Raw genomic sequence first — 17462 nt, forward strand, 5'->3', positions numbered from 1 at the left:
AAAAAAGAAAAACCCAATTTTTTTTTTTTAATTTATTTTTAATAAAAAAAATTAAAAAAAAAAAAAAAAAAAAAAAAAAAAAAAAAAAATATATATATATATATATATATATATATATATATATAATAGGAGAGAACTATATACATGAATATTTACGAATAAATAAAACTTTTAAAAATCAAACATATATAATTTTATTCACTTACTTATATTATTTCTTTTCTTTTTTTTTATATATATATATTTTAAACCTTTTGTAATCGTAATTTTCTTTTTCTTTTGTTATCAAAATCAATAAATGTTTGGAAAATATATTCACGCCAAGTTTCATCAACTGTAAATCTAACTTCTTTCCATTTTTTTTGATATCCATAAATGGCATCTAAAAGTGAACTACGTTTTCTTTCACCAATATTAGCAAAAACATAAAAATTTTTATAAAAGAAATTTTCTTTATTTAATAAAGTTTCTTCCATTTCATAACTTGCATTTATCCAACATTTTTTTTTTATATTTTCAGGTATATCATAATATTGAGATAATTTTTCACTATATTCATGTATATCTTCTTTCATATTAAAAAATTTTTTCTTTTCATTATTATGTATTAAATCAAATATTTTATGCATATCTTCTACAGACACAATTTCACCTAAATTATCTATTTTTTCTTTTATTTGTTCATTTGATAAAACTCTCTGATGATTTTTATTTCTAAGAACAGGTACTACTTCCATATCATATAATGTATTGTCAAATGTTACATCATTATTATTTGAAAAATCATCTATCTTATCATCTTGATATTTTTTTGATTTCTTTTTCTTATTGTGTTCCTTATTATTTACATCCTTCTGTGAATTTGAATCATTCTCATTATGTACATTGTTTTTCTTTCTCTCATTCTCATAATTATCAATAGATAATTCACACAAACTCTTAATATGTCTTCCTCTAATTTCAATATCTCCTTTTTTTTCCCATATGGATGAATTCTATAAATAATAGACAATAAAAAGTTAATTCTTAAAAAATATAGTACGGAAATAAAATATATAAATATATATATATATGTATACTTATGTTCTTCTTTTTTTTGGGGGGTTTTTTATATTTATTTTAAAACCTTACTTTTAATAAAATAAAAACTACGGCTACAAAAAACACCGCACATTGTCTTGTTTTCATAAACCTTAAAATATTTCTCATGTTTAGCTTATATTTATTCATATAATATTTATTTAAAATTTCACAACTAAAATTTACAAAACATAAATATATATAAATTAATTATTTTTCTTTTTTAAATTTTCAATTATACATATATATATAAATCAAAACAGTATATTTTTCTATATATATAAAATTTTAAACTTCTAGAGTTACTGCACTTAATAAAAAAAATAATATAATAAAAAAAATATTAAAATAAAGAATAAAGTTATATTCAATGACTTATTTTAATTTGTGCAAAAAATTAGCCACTAAATATAATTATTCAATGAAACATAAATATATATATATATATATATATATATATACATATATTTTTAATTTAGCGTATCAAAATATTATATAATAAAATATAAATGTAAACTTTAATTTTTACAATAAAGTATACATTATATAAAGTTACAAAAAAATAAATAATGAATACTAATAATAAACGATAAAAATAAAAACTTCTTAAAATCACTAGTTAAAATTAGTTCTGTCATGTAAAACAAATAAACATATTGCATATATATATATAATTTAATATATTATATAATATTTTAATTTTATTCTTTTTTCTTATATCTGGGTAAAAAGATCTAATTATTTCTTTTATTCAGTGTTTTATGAACATGTTAATAATAATTATAATGAAACAAAAAAATTATCACCAAATAAGTTTTATCTTTGTTTTTATTTTTTACTCAAATCCTTATAAAATATAACACCTATATATATATATACAATCAAATCATATATTTTTTTAATTTTTTTAAATATTTTTTAGAATACATTATTTTAATAATATCCTTATAAAATACTAAATAATATATAAAATTTTAAATTATATTTTTTTCAAACTTTATAAACATATTATAATATATATTATTATATAAATATATATATATAAAATAATAATAATAATAATAAATAAAACAAAAGAATAATAAATTTAAAAGAAAAAACAAATCAAATAAAATATTACGGATGATATATTTTATATTTATGAACATATTTTAAAATGAATTACTTCATTTTACTAATAGAATAATTTTAAACATAAGATACTTTCAAATAAAAAAAATTCTGTTTTTTGTAAAAAAGAAAATATTAATAAATCCATATATTTTTTCAAAAAAATATTTTAGAAATATCCATTATATATTCAAAATATATATTATATTAATTATACTTTTAGATAAAATAATTTATTATATTTATATTATAATTATAATTAGTTATGTATATTGTATGTATATACTGAACACCCTTTATTAATATAATCAGAATATAATTTATATATAATATATAGACAAGGTATAAATATATATATATATATTTATACCTTGTCTATAGAAAAAAAAAAAATTTATTAATTTGAAAAAAAGGAGTCAATTAAACTTAAAATAGAAAATTATATATTATTAACATATATTTTATTATATTTATTTATCATAAAATATTCCTTATTTAATATTTATTATATATTAGAAAATTTTAATTTAATTTATTATTATTTTTTTTTTAATTATTAAATATATATATATATATTTTTTTCAATTTATATATAAAAAAAAAATAAATAAAATTTATATATATAATAAAATAATTAAGTATCATATTTTTTAAATACTTATTTCACGTACTTCTTATTGAATATCGTACAAGTACTTATAAATATATATGATTGATTTATTTTGAATATAAAATATGTACATTACTAAAATTAAGTATATATATATATATATATATATATGTATTTTTGATGTTTATAATTAATCCTTTAATATTATTAATATTTTTTAATTTTATTTTTTAATCAAGAAATATGTCGAAAAAAAAAAAAATTAATATGAAATCTGCATATTTTTAAAAAATTATATAAAAATATAGAATAATTCTAAATAACTTAAAACATATATTATACTAAAATAATTGTTAATATATATATATATATATATACATATTGAAGTAATGAATCTATAACGGTTATGTTATAAACCTATTATAAATATAAAAATGATATATAGATATATATGTATGCATATTATTTAATATCCTTATTAAAATATTCTACATTAAAAAGACATCATCATAAAGAATACCAGGATAACTTCATATAAATTTTTTCCAATTAAAATATTATATATTTCTCAATTCAATCAATTGTATTAAAAAAAAATATTAAACTTTTACTACATATATATTTATATGCTTTAATTCATTTTTAATATATTTAATATGATTCTACAGTTTAACAAATGAATTTTTTTTTGTAAGTTTCATAATTCACAAAAAAAAAAAAAAAAAAAAAAAAAATATATATATATATATATATAAAAGAAACAATGAAATAAACAAACAAACAAAAATATATTTAACTCCCTTAACTATTACATATATATACATATAAATATTTATTTATGTATATATATTTGAATAACCTATAATATATAACATGTAATATATAAAAATTTATCTTATAAAGTGTTCAAATTTTTTTTATAATCTCTGACTTAATGTCTTATTTAATTTTTTAACACACTTTTTTTTGGTTTGTTTTTTGGTATATTTATATCCATTCATACAAAGTTTAACAAAATCTTCAAATTCCTCAAGAGTTACTGTTTCTTTTTCCATTAAATTATGAAATAGACTATTTTGAATACTATCCAATTTTAAAAATTCTTCCATAATTATAGCACAGCATTTATTCCATACTTTTTTACCAAGTTCTTCATTTTTATTCGTATCACAAAAATATTTATCATGTATTTTTCTTATACTATATTTAAGAGAAAGAAATTTATTTCTTTCATTACAATGTACCTTGAACCAAATATTACGAAGAATATCCTTTGATGGAAATTCTTCTAATTCTTTTATTTCTTTATTAATACTATCAGTCATATCTTCTAAAAGACCATAATTTTCCTCTTTAAATAATTCCATATCCGATGCACTTAATTCTTTATCAGAATTTCCATAGTTATATATTTTTGAATAATCATTATATGCTTCTGAAGTAATATTACTATTATTACATGTAGAACGTTGTTCTTTGTTTTTTACCTTTCTATTACGTGACCCATCTTCTTTTTTTGCATTATTATCTGATAATGTTCTACAATGTACATTACCTTCATGAAAGTTAGATGCTCCTTTGTTCCTATATATCCATAAATTCTAAAAATAAAAAAATAAATAATTCATACAAATTTTATATATTATAATAATATTAATAAAAAAACATATAAAATTTATAATATATAATATTTTATATTGCATATATAATTAAAATTTATACAAACATATATATATATATATATATATATATATATATATATATATTAATTTATTCACCATAATACAGATAAGAACTATTCCTATGAAAATTAAAATTTTCGGTTTACAAGAATATGTAAACATTTTCCTTATACTAAAATTTGTCTTATCCATGTTATATCAATAATATATAATAGTACCCTTCTTTATATATATATATATATATATATATATATATTTTTGTCTTATAATTTTTACTGGGTGCACTCGATATTTTAAATAGGTATTCTTTTTAACTTAATATTCTACAAACTCATATATATATATATATATATATATATATATATATATAATATTAAAAATAAATTTATATATAAAGAATTAGAGAAGAAAAAAAAAAAAAAAAAAACGTCCTAAAATTATAATTCAAATTAGATTTATATATATATATTTATAAATATATATCAATGTATATTTTTATTAATAAAAAAATATAATAATTTATTTCATGAAATTAAATATATTTACTAATTATAATTAATGAAAAATATATTATATATATGTAAAACATTGAAAATTTGTTAATTTTATAATAAAACTATATATATAAAAATACATAAAAAATATAAGAAAATTATCAAAATTTATAGAACAAAATAATATGAAATATATCAATCAATGCTTTATTATATAAACAAGACCATTTAAAATAACCAAAAAATATAATATTATTATAATCTACTTTTGTAAAAAATATATATATATTTTTTTTTTTTATTATTTTAAAATAATAATATAATTATTATGAATATATTATATGATATATATATATAACATCCGTAATTACATAACCAAATAATTTATAATATGGGAATAAAAATAAATTAATACATTTTTAATAATATATTATATATTTGTCAAATTTAAAATTAAAGTATAATCCAAAGAATCTATTATATATATTTATTAATTATATATTATAAAAAAGTTATAATTTTTAATATATTACTTTAAAAAGGATATATTTTTAATATAATTATATAAAAAAAATTACATCCATATTATTAATATATGCATATATTATATATAATATTTTAATATTATAATATATATATATATATATATATAATATTATATTTATAATTATTTTTATTTATTATTTTTTTTTTTTTTATATATGTATGCTGAATTTTTAAAATATGCTTCAACATATTTATTATATAAGAAGTTTGTAAAAATATATATATATATTATATATATATATATATATATATATTATATTTATATTATATATATAATATTTTTATTATATAATAATGAATAGTTCTTGCTCATTTTTTTATTATTATATTAAAATATATAATATTAATTAATAAATAGATTAATGACTATTTTTTTTAAAAAATTATTATGGTTATTTATATTATATAATATAGTTATAAAATTATAAATTTATTTTTTCCTCTCATTTAAACAACCAATAAAATAAATAACATTTAAAATATTTTCACAAAAATATTAGTATATATATATTAATAAAGATATAGACCTTAACCCTAAACAATATGAACATATATTGCTTACATAACATTTTTTAAAAATGAAATATATAAGAAACGGAAAAAATACATAAATAGTTATAAATATTCATTTGAAGTCAATCAATAATTATTAAGTTATCCTTATACATATATACAAATATAAATTATTAAATTAAACAGAATTTTAGTTATACCAGTGTAACAATGTAAAAATATATGCATATTTATTTTATGTTATAAAAATAGTTATAATCTACGCATTTATTATAACCATTCATATGCCGAAAAAAAAAAGTATATCCGTTATCATATAATAAAATTTTGAAATAAATGACTCCCGTCATATTTTTCACTGTTATATTGTATTTTTTTATTTTTAATAAAATAAAAAATTAAAAATATATTATTTTTTATGTACATATATTATAAAAAAAAATTGTTTTTTTTTTCTTGTTGTAAATTTTAATAATTAAAAAAAAAGTAATAATCAAAACATGAAGAATTAATTATAGAGAGAAACACACGTAAAAAATATAATGGAAAAAACTCCTTCCAAAAAAAAAAAAAAATAAAATAAAATAAAAAATAATCATTTCACATATATATAAATGTATATAACATTAAAATATATGTAGGAATATATATATTATGTATATTTTACAAAACATTTAAATATATCTATGAATTGGTAAAATAAATAAATAAATAAATAAATAAATAAATAAATAAATAGGAAATTTTAATTACATATACTAATATTAGTTCTATTTTTTATGGAAGGTATATATAATATATACAAAATAAAAAACAAAAAATACACATTTTTTATATAAGCATAAGTGCACATATAAATAAATAAAAATATATATATATATATTTATATATTTATAAATATATTTATATATATACATCCTTTTACATATATTTATCTTATAAGTAATAAATTATATTAAATTATTCTTAAATATTTAATTAAAATTTTATGAAATGAAATTTATCATTATATGATTTTAAATCCAATGCAAAATTCACTCCCTTTAAAAATAATGCAAGCATTATTAATAAAGCTGTCTTTAAATGATCATTTTTCAAAAGTATTGCTGTCATTGTAATAAGAAAAGAAGGTGATGTGCCTATTTTTTTTAAAGTAAATACACTTCTACGAATAAAATCTGAATTAAATTGGATATTACCAATTCCTCCTTTATATGGATTATTTGGATCTACTTCTTCAACTGTATAAGGTTTAGGTATTTCGTCACCCTCTTCAACATTTTCAACATTTATACATTTTAATTGACTTATATCTTTTTTCATGAATTTTTCCAACGTATTTTCATTATTTCCTATTTGTTCAAAGAAATTTCCATTTTCTTTCATTTCTTTAGATAATGCATTCATGTCGATATTATCAAAATATAATTTCATAGTTGATCTTATATTATTTGTTTCTTCTTCATTACAACCCATATTTTTTAAAAACGTATCTTTAAATACATCAAAAACTGTATCAAATTCTAATAATGGTTCGGCTAAAAATCGATTAGTACTTAACTCTATCATTCTACACCTATCATTCATATAATTTCCATACTAAAAACAAAACGGTATATAAAAATAAGGAAATATAAATAAATATAAATATATATATATATATATTATGTGAATAATATAATGCTACATATTACTCATTCTTTTATTTCTTTCTAATTTCATTTTACATTAATTTTCCTTACGTTATTTATAAATGTCACTATCCATATTAAAAGGGTAAATATAGTAAATTTTATTAACGGAAAAATATTTATATTTTTCCCATTCAAATATCTATTATTTCCTTTTTCCATTTTAGAACTAGAGTTACTTGTAGAATTATCACTAATCATTTTTTTGTATGTATAAAAATTCATACTCATTAAGTTATTATTATGATCTTTTATCATAATTTTTTTTTAATAATAAACATTGTAAAAGAAAAAAAAAAAAAGGATAAAAGAATAATGTATATAAAGAATTTATAAAAAAAGGTAAAATGAATTCATGAAATTAATCACTTATATATATATATATATATATATATATATATATATATATATATTTTAATTATTTTTGTTGATACGTGAAAATATAAACATATAAATCTATATATATTATATAAGTATATATATAATATATACATAATATATATAAGATACTTTATGAAAAATATACAAAAAAAAAAAAAAAAAGTATTATTATTTCTTATAAATAACAATAGCATAATAAAAATTAATATATCATATTAAAAAAATAAATATATATATTTATAAATGTATCAATTTTATTATTACATAAATAATTTTACAAATAAAATGTTACTTGTTTCTAATATTATATATATATTTATTTTTTTTAGATATATTATTTCTATGTAAAAAATATTTAAAAAAAAAAAAAAAAAAAAAACTTTTACAAATATTTTTTTTTTTTTTTTTTTTTTTTTTTACAATATTTAAAAATAAAAAACTAAAAGAATACTACTTTTTTTAAACCATATTATAACCATACGACTTCATTTCAAATACAGGTTCTTTTTTCTTTTTTTTTATTTTTCTGTACTAATTTATTTATACTAATGAATAGAAGTATATTTAATTAAACAATATTATATATATAATATGTATGGAAAAAAAAACAAAATAAAAAAAAAATAAAATAAAATAAAAAAAAAAAACAAAGTTTCATTATTTTCTATATTAGAAAAGAATATAATTTTAATTATGATAATAAATATAATAATAAAATTATTATATATATATATATATTATATATGTATAATAATATTTATATATATAATTACTCTTCTTATAATATATATATATATTTTTTTCTTTATAACCAAAAAAAAAAATGTATTTGTTTATTGAATGCGTCCTATATATATATATAATAATATATATTATAAATTGTATTTCTGCTTTTATATAATTTCTTTTTTTTTTTTTTATATATCCTAAAATAACAAGTACAATAATACCCTAGGTATTAATTTTATATATTATTTCATAATAATAAAGATAATAATTTTCTTTTTTTTTTTTTTCATAAGTACAAATAGAAAATATATGTAAGTTAAAAAAGATATAAAAAATTTTTTTTGTTATCAATATATTTATATAATATATAATATATTGTTATATTCCTAAATTTTCTTTTTTTTTGAATCCAAAAAAAATATAGTTATAATACATGCACCATTATACTATATTATATATATATATATTATATATATATAATATATAATAAAATTATTACATATATTATTATTTTTAATATATATATACATAATTATATATATATATATTTTATATTATTCCTTAATGTTTCTCCTTTTTTTATATTATTTTTCATGATATTTCTTTATATTCCTTTTAAAAAATTAAATTTTTGTTGTACTTATTTTTAGTATACTCAGTTGTATATAAATATTAGGAAAAAAAAAAGTAGAAATTTTTTATTAAGAATTTTAATATAATTATTAATAACAATTATAAAAATTAATGTAAATAAGGAAACTCACATATAAAATATAATTCTGATTATTTTTAAAAGAGAAAAATTAAAAAAATATAATTAAATAATAAAATGTATTATATATATACAATATATGTAGCAAAGAATTTCCAAATTACTTTACAAAATAAACAAATTTTTTCTGATAAAATAATTTTTTAAAATTGTCCCATAAAATACTAAAATGTTCTTGGCGCGTTTGTTTTTCTTCTTTCTTTTGAATAATATAGAATAGTGTATATTTATTTTTTTCTTCCATAATATATACATATATATATATATGTTCATATATTTTCTTAAGGGTTACATTGACTTTCTATATAATAATATTTTTATAAATTTAAAAATACATTCAGACAACGCTTTATTTTTTTGTCTCAATTTTATATTTTAATATTTTCTAATTATATAATATAATTTACTTTAAAATAAAATAAAAGATTTCTTATTTTTCAAATATTATTATTAATCCTAAATTAATATAAAAATATTTATTTATATTTATAAACCAAAGAATTATAATTTTTCCATCATTAAAGTAAAAGAAAAATAAATAGACATATTATTACACAATAAAAAAAAAATAATAAAATAAAATGAAAAAACCATTTTTTATACAAGAAAAAAAATAAGTATATATTCATCAAGAAAAAAAAGTGCAAAGAATATATTATATTGTCTATAAATAAAAGATATATATTAAGATAAATATTTAAATGTGCTTATAATATATATATATATACCATTAAACATCTATGATCAAATTGATATACTTCAAACATACATAAATTCAAAATAAATATTAAGAATTGCTTCTTTTTTTTTTTTTTTTTCTCTTTCTTTTTTATTCAAATTTACATAGACATATATATATATATATATATATATATATATTATATTAATGTATAAAGTGTTGAATTTTATTTATGCATAATAAATTTTTAATCTATATCTAAGAATCGACATATTCTTTTTACTTCCAAATATGCATGTAGTGCTAAAATAAATATTACAATTAATAAAATTAAGGATGATCTATTTTCTCCTAGTGCCACATAAAAAATAGAAAATAAACCTACAATAACACCTGGGGGAATTTCTTTTGCCTTTTCTATTATATGAAAAAGATAATTTTTTCCTTTTATTCTTTTTTCCACAGATTTTTCTTTTAATTTATTTTTATATATAGATCCTTTTTTAATTAACCCTCTGTTTTCTTCAATTAGTTCTTCAACTTCTACATTATTTTCTTTTAATATTTCATTCTCTTCTATATTATCATAAGATGTACTACTGCCTTTATTCTTATGGGGTTTTTTAGTTTTTTTCTTTTTTCCTTCATTATTAGTAGTTGTTTCTTCCTGTTCATTGGAAATTACACTTTCCAAATTCTTATTTTCATCCACATTTATAATAATTGGTTCATTTTTCTTTTCTTCTGAATCATTATTACCTGCATTTATTTCTTCAATTGTAATTAAATTTTTCTTATCTTGTGGTTCTTCAAATTTCACACTTTTCACGTTTGTCACATTTGTATTACTAATACTGTGAATATTATCTTCTCGTCTAGAATAGGTATATTCTTGACTATTTGAACTTTGAAAAAACGATTTCATAGAAAGTTTTAATTCATTTTTTTGTGCATCACTATAACCAATTTGTTCTAAAAAATTATCTTTAAATAAATCATACATAACATCAAATTCGAAAATTGGTTCTGATAATAATCTATTGTATCTTAGGCGACTACAATTCCCTTTATCCTTTTGAAACATATCCTTATTATATGCATTCTAAAAAGGAAAAATATATTCATATAAATATATATGTGTGTGAAATTCTATGCAAGTGAGCATATATATATATATATATATATATAATCTTATACTTTTTTTTTTTTTTTTTCTTACATCATTTGATTTATCCACCAACGACAATAACAGGCAAATTAATAAAATTCTCATAATTGGAAAAATATTGATATATTTTTTCTTATTTCCCTTTTTATTATTTTTATTCATATTATCTAAATTAATACAACCAAGTTGTATAACTTCATCATATTTATTATATATAAAATTAAAGGTATATTTATATCTTAATTTAGTCATTTTTTTTTCTTTTTTTTTTTTTTTTTTTATGATTCTTAGATGTGTAGATTCAATTACTATATTATTATAAATAAATATATACATACAAACATAAATATAATAACAACAAACAAAATTGTACAATATATATATATAAACACCAAAAATAAAAAATATATATTCTTTTATAACATATGGATTTATTAAATTTAAATATTTATGAATACTTTTTTTTTTTTTTTTTTTTTTTTTTTTTTAATATATATAAATATAATTATAAAATGACAAATAACAAATTATTGATATTATTTTTTTTATAAAACAATTATTATACTACCAAAAAAAGAATATCAATTATGAATATTATAACATATATAATTCAAATAATATATATATATATATATATATATATATAATAATAATAATATTAAAAAAATTCATAATATCTTTTACCCTTATAAAGTACTTAAAACATTTATATAATTACATATATATATATATATATATATATATATATATATATAATATAGATTTTCCAAATAAAATATATATCAAATTTTCTATATATTAAAAAAAAAAAAAAATACAAAATCGTAGTAACCAAAAGTATTTTTATATATAGAATGATACACTTGGTTCTTTTAATAAAATAATTTATATAGTATGTATATATATATATTCTTCTATAAAAAGATTATAAGAATACACAATATTATTATATAAAAACTACTTAAATGATCAAATCATAATTATATATTTACGAAACAATTTATTTATTTTATGTATATTTTTTTTTTTTTTTTTTTTCATATTCACTAAAATATGTAGACTAAAAGTATAAATATAATATAGAAAATAATACATGCAAATACTTAAATTTTTATTAAAAATTATATATAAAAAATAGTATACTTATTTTATTTTCTATATATAAAATATCATTTTTGCGTATTTTTTGTTTTTTTTTTTCTTTTTGCTAAACTATTAATATAAATATAGAATTATATAATTGTTAAATGGAAAAATAAGCGAAAAAAAAAAAAAAATTAAATAAATAAATTCCCGCAAAAAATTATAAAAAAAATTAAATTATATGTATATATCTTTTTTAATTTCTCAATATTTTTATATATGACATGAAAGATTTGTTCTATAATAATTTTGGTAAATTAATATCAAAGTAAAAAAAATAATAAATTACTTATAAATTAATATAATAATAATTTCTTATTTCCAAAAATTATGATATTTTTTTAATAAAGTATGTTCTTATATGTATATAAATATATAAATATATATATATATATAATATAAACAAATTAATTAATAAAAAAAGAAAAACCAAACACATACACAAAAACATAATATATTTATACTAATAAAAAAATTATAAGAATAAAACATATAATAAATGTTATATTTATCCGAAAAATATATACTTAATTATAAACAAAAACAAGTAATAATATTTAAAAAAAAAGGAAAAAAAAAAAAAAGAAAAAAGAATCAATATTAAAATAATATGTATTCATCATAGATTTTTATCTACCAAATAACATCATTATTATTTCTTTTATAAATATATATATATATATATATATGTGTTGATAAAAATTATATTAGAAAAAGCCATATTATCACATAAGAATAAATTTAAAAAATAACATGTAAGTATATACAAATAACATAATTTTAAAGAAATCGATATGTTTTCTAATAATAAAATTATGAATTAAAACATAAAAATTTCTATGAAAAAAAAAGAAAAAATTATTTTAATTTCTTTTGAGATCTACCATATAAACGTTTACATTCTAAAAATACATTTACCATTCCAACGAATATTGCAGCCTTTTGAAAATGTTCAGGATAGAACTGTCCAACGAACACCAAGAAAAGTAAACTCAATGTTTGGAAATTCAACGCAAAGCCTTTTAGTAATTCTAAATTTTGGACAAGTATGGAACCTAAATCGAGTTTTCCAATATTATCTAGACTAAACAAATTACTTGCGCCACGTTTTACATCTGATTTTTGTTCGCTTTTTAAAAGAGGGGAATCAACATTCAAAGTATATTTAGAAGGTTTTTTAGTTGCTCCATTACTATCATTTGATTCTTTGTTAGATGACGTTTCACCTTCACTTGAACCTTTTAAAAGAGGGGAATCAACATTCAATGTATATTTTGAAGGTTTTTTAGTTGCTCCATTACTATCATTTGATTCTTTGTTTGATGATGTTTCATCTTCACTTGAACCTTTTAATAAGGGGGAATCAACATTCAATGTATATTTAGAAGGTTTTTTAGTTGATCCGTTACTATCTTTTGACTCTTTCTTAGATTGTGATTCATCTTCACTTGAACCTTTTAATAGAGGAGAATCAAGATTTAATGTATATTTAGAAGGTTTTTTTGTTGGTTCTATACTTTTATCTTGTGCTTTTTTGGTTGAGGTTTCACCTTCACTTGAACCTTTTAATAAAGGAGAATCAAGATTCAATGTATATTTAGAAGGTTTTTTTGTTACAGTTTCATTTTTATCAGTTTTATTTTCAGTTTTATCTTGGTTGTTCATTTGTGTCTTTTTGTTATTCTTTTCTCCTTGATATGATGAACTTCCGCTATGGTTATTTTCATCTAATTGTGATGGTTCTCCTTTATTTTCTTCTTTTTTAGTGTCATTTGTATTATTTTTGTCTTTAGATAATGTATCTGTAAATAAATTGGGTCTTTCCTTCTTCCTTTCTACTCCTGAAGTGGATGATTCAAGCTTATCATCACCTTGAGATGTTGATACATTATTTTCTGTTTTATTATCATCAGCACTAGTTCCTTGACCACTTGTAATATCAGTTTTCATAATTTTGTTAATACTACTAGCATCATTACCAAATTCGTTAAGGAAATTTTCATTGTTTTGTATTTCGTTAGATAATGCATTTATATCTATATTATCATAATACATTTTCATAGCATTTTTTATTTCATTTTTATCTTGATCACTACATCCCATTTGATCTAAAAAACTTTCCTTAAACACATCAAAAATTGTATCAAATTCTACAGCAGCCTCGCTTAATAATCTTTTATATCTCACTTGTTTACTTCTTCCTTCATTGTTATAATCATTATATTTATACTATAAAGAGAAAATAAAAAAGAATAATATTATATATATATATAGTAACATATATTTCCATATATTTTAGTTATAAATTTATAAGATAACATTTAAAACATATATATATATATATATATATATATATATTAAATATATTATAAACTTACATTATTAGTTGTAAATGTAACTATCCATAATAAAATAGTATATATAGAAAATTTTAATAAAACAAAGATTTTACTATTTCCCCCTTTATTATGCTTTTTGTTTATTATGTTTTCCATTATTAACTTTTATAACATGTATTATTATCTCTTATTCTTTATAATGTATAATAATATACAATATATTCTTTTAACGTTATTTTACTTAAAAGAATAACATTATATAAAAATTTATAAAAATAAAAAAAATTATAATATTCTAAATGATAAACTAATAATAAATATATAAACGTATATAATAACATATATATATATATATATATAATAAAATAAATATTAGAATAATTTATAGAATTATAGAATAATACGATTTATTTATTATTATTATATATATTATATATATATAAATAAATCTACAAAAAAAAAAGAAAAAATTTCTTGTACTTTATAAATAATCCATATAATTATATATTATTATTCAATTATTTTATTTATATACTATATTTTTTTTTTTTTTTTTTTTTTTCATTTATTTATTATTTTTAAAATATTTATATATATTATATGTATTCTTTTTTTATTAAATTATTTACATTATATATAATTATAATATATTATCATAAATATAAAAAAATTTGACCTAATATATAATCTAATAAAAATTTATCATATTCTATATATAAATAAAAAAAAAAAAAAAAAAAAAGAATACTTTTAATTTTTTTTTTTTTTTTTCATATAGATAAAAAATAGTTTCTTATTGAAAAAATACGTATCACGATAAAATTATTAGAAAAAAAAAGTAAGAATAATACTTTTTTTTTTTTTTTTTTTTTTTTTTATATTTTAATTTATGTACTTATTTTTTTTTACATTATTATTTATATTGCATGGTTTATTTATAATTTATAATATATATATATATATATATAATATATATGCATTAAAAATAAATTATAGAAAACCTGTATTTTTTATAATTTTTAAAAATTTATATGTAAGCATAATTTTTATTAATAATAAACGAATTAAAATTAATAAATTTTATAAAAATAATTATATTTATATAAACATTGGTGGTAAAATTATAAAAATAATATAATCAATTTTTATATTAAATTTTTTTTTAATTATTGTTTTTTAGAAATATTATAAAAAAAAAGAATAATATTATATATATGTATATTTATATATAAATATTTTATATATATTATTTTTTTATTAAATTAAAAAATATAATAATATTTTTAAAATATATTCGAAATTTCTACCTAAAATTTGTTAAGAACAAATGTTTACTTATAATAATATTTATAATAATAGTTTGAAAAAAAAAAAAAAAGAAAAAGGGAAAAAAAGGAGGTTACAACCAAATATTTTTTTACAACCCATAAAAGAAAGAGTATTCCATAAGTTATATTATATATATATAATTTTTGCATATTTTTTTTCTTCTTTTTTTTTTACAAATGATAATTAGAAACATTGAAAAAACATGCAATATTATATTATAAAATATATATATATATATATAATTAATATTATATATATTACAAATTTAAATATACTATTATATCAATTTATTGGTTGCATATTTATTATTATATACCAAAAAAATAAAAATAAAAAAATATAAATATTTATATTCCTTTATTCTTACTATATAAAAATTGTAAAATGCTAAATCTCATATATTAGTTTTATATAAAATAAGGGAAAAAAAAAAAAAAAAATTTCCTAATTTTATATTTAAATGATTTACCCTGTAATAATATTTGTCAACACAAATATAAATATATTTTGTTTTTTCATAACCTACTAATTATCGTAATATGTTTGTGGTTGTATTTTCTTTCAATAAATATAATATTATTCTCTTTAAAAAAAAAAAAAATTGTATTTTTTTTTATATATAAAATTTTTTTTTTTTTTTTAATAAATTGAAGAAATGTATATTATAAAAAATTACAAATGTTATTCATCTTATAATAACTTGTCTTAAATAAATAAATACATTATTTTACCATGTATTATTTTTAAAAGAATTCTTTTAAATGGTAGTACTCATCCTATTTTTTCTTATATATGATATTCCTAAAATTTTAATACCTTTGGTAGTTTGGATATATATAGATATATATATATATATATATATATACATATGTATGATTAGTATTTTCTTTTCTGTTTTCATTTAATAACAAAAATGAGAATGCTTTTAAATATACTTTTCTTGTATATTTATTATCATCAAAAATAAAAAACAAAAATATATATATTCTTACATTAAGATTATATAGTTCATCAACTCACAATGAGACAAATTATTTGAATTTTGATAAATACTAATAAAAATAAATTAACATAATTAAAAAAAAAGAAAGGTTCATAATTATCGATATAGTATATGTAATTGTTCTATATATATATTAAAAGTCAACCATAACATTAAAATGATTTAATTATTACTAAATATATAACTTACAATA

At 15.4% G+C, this 17462-nt stretch overlaps 5 protein-coding genes across 5 annotated transcripts; all 5 read right to left on the minus strand.

The window, feature by feature from the left end:
- Positions 1-245: 245 nt before the first annotated feature.
- Positions 246-1188, minus strand: PGSY75_1001700 (exported protein (PHISTc); the record flags this gene model as incomplete). The annotated part of the gene is made up of 2 exons (XM_018785782.1): positions 246-995; positions 1132-1188. The coding sequence occupies 2 exons, from the start codon at positions 1186-1188 to the stop codon at positions 246-248; spliced, it is 807 nt and encodes a 268-aa protein (XP_018641399.1).
- A 2529-nt stretch (positions 1189-3717) lies between these two features.
- PGSY75_1001800 (exported protein (PHISTc)) lies at positions 3718-4674 on the minus strand (the record flags this gene model as incomplete). Its single annotated transcript, XM_018785783.1, has 2 exons — positions 3718-4401; positions 4579-4674. The coding sequence occupies 2 exons, from the start codon at positions 4672-4674 to the stop codon at positions 3718-3720; spliced, it is 780 nt and encodes a 259-aa protein (XP_018641400.1).
- A 2339-nt stretch (positions 4675-7013) lies between these two features.
- PGSY75_1001900 (exported protein (hyp16)) lies at positions 7014-7984 on the minus strand (the record flags this gene model as incomplete). Its single annotated transcript, XM_018785784.1, has 2 exons — positions 7014-7634; positions 7778-7984. The coding sequence occupies 2 exons, from the start codon at positions 7982-7984 to the stop codon at positions 7014-7016; spliced, it is 828 nt and encodes a 275-aa protein (XP_018641401.1).
- Positions 7985-10534: 2550 nt separating this feature from the next.
- Positions 10535-11791, minus strand: PGSY75_1002000 (exported protein (hyp2); the record flags this gene model as incomplete). Its single annotated transcript, XM_018785785.1, has 2 exons — positions 10535-11389; positions 11507-11791. The coding sequence occupies 2 exons, from the start codon at positions 11789-11791 to the stop codon at positions 10535-10537; spliced, it is 1140 nt and encodes a 379-aa protein (XP_018641402.1).
- A 1665-nt stretch (positions 11792-13456) lies between these two features.
- Positions 13457-15093, minus strand: PGSY75_1002100 (EMP1-trafficking protein; the record flags this gene model as incomplete). Its single annotated transcript, XM_018785786.1, has 2 exons — positions 13457-14827; positions 14977-15093. The coding sequence occupies 2 exons, from the start codon at positions 15091-15093 to the stop codon at positions 13457-13459; spliced, it is 1488 nt and encodes a 495-aa protein (XP_018641403.1).
- Positions 15094-17462: the final 2369 nt, after the last annotated feature.

The sequence above is a fragment of the Plasmodium gaboni genome, chromosome 10 (genome assembly GCF_001602025.1).
Source record: "Plasmodium gaboni strain SY75 chromosome 10, whole genome shotgun sequence".
NCBI classification, from domain to species: domain Eukaryota; phylum Apicomplexa; class Aconoidasida; order Haemosporida; family Plasmodiidae; genus Plasmodium; species Plasmodium gaboni.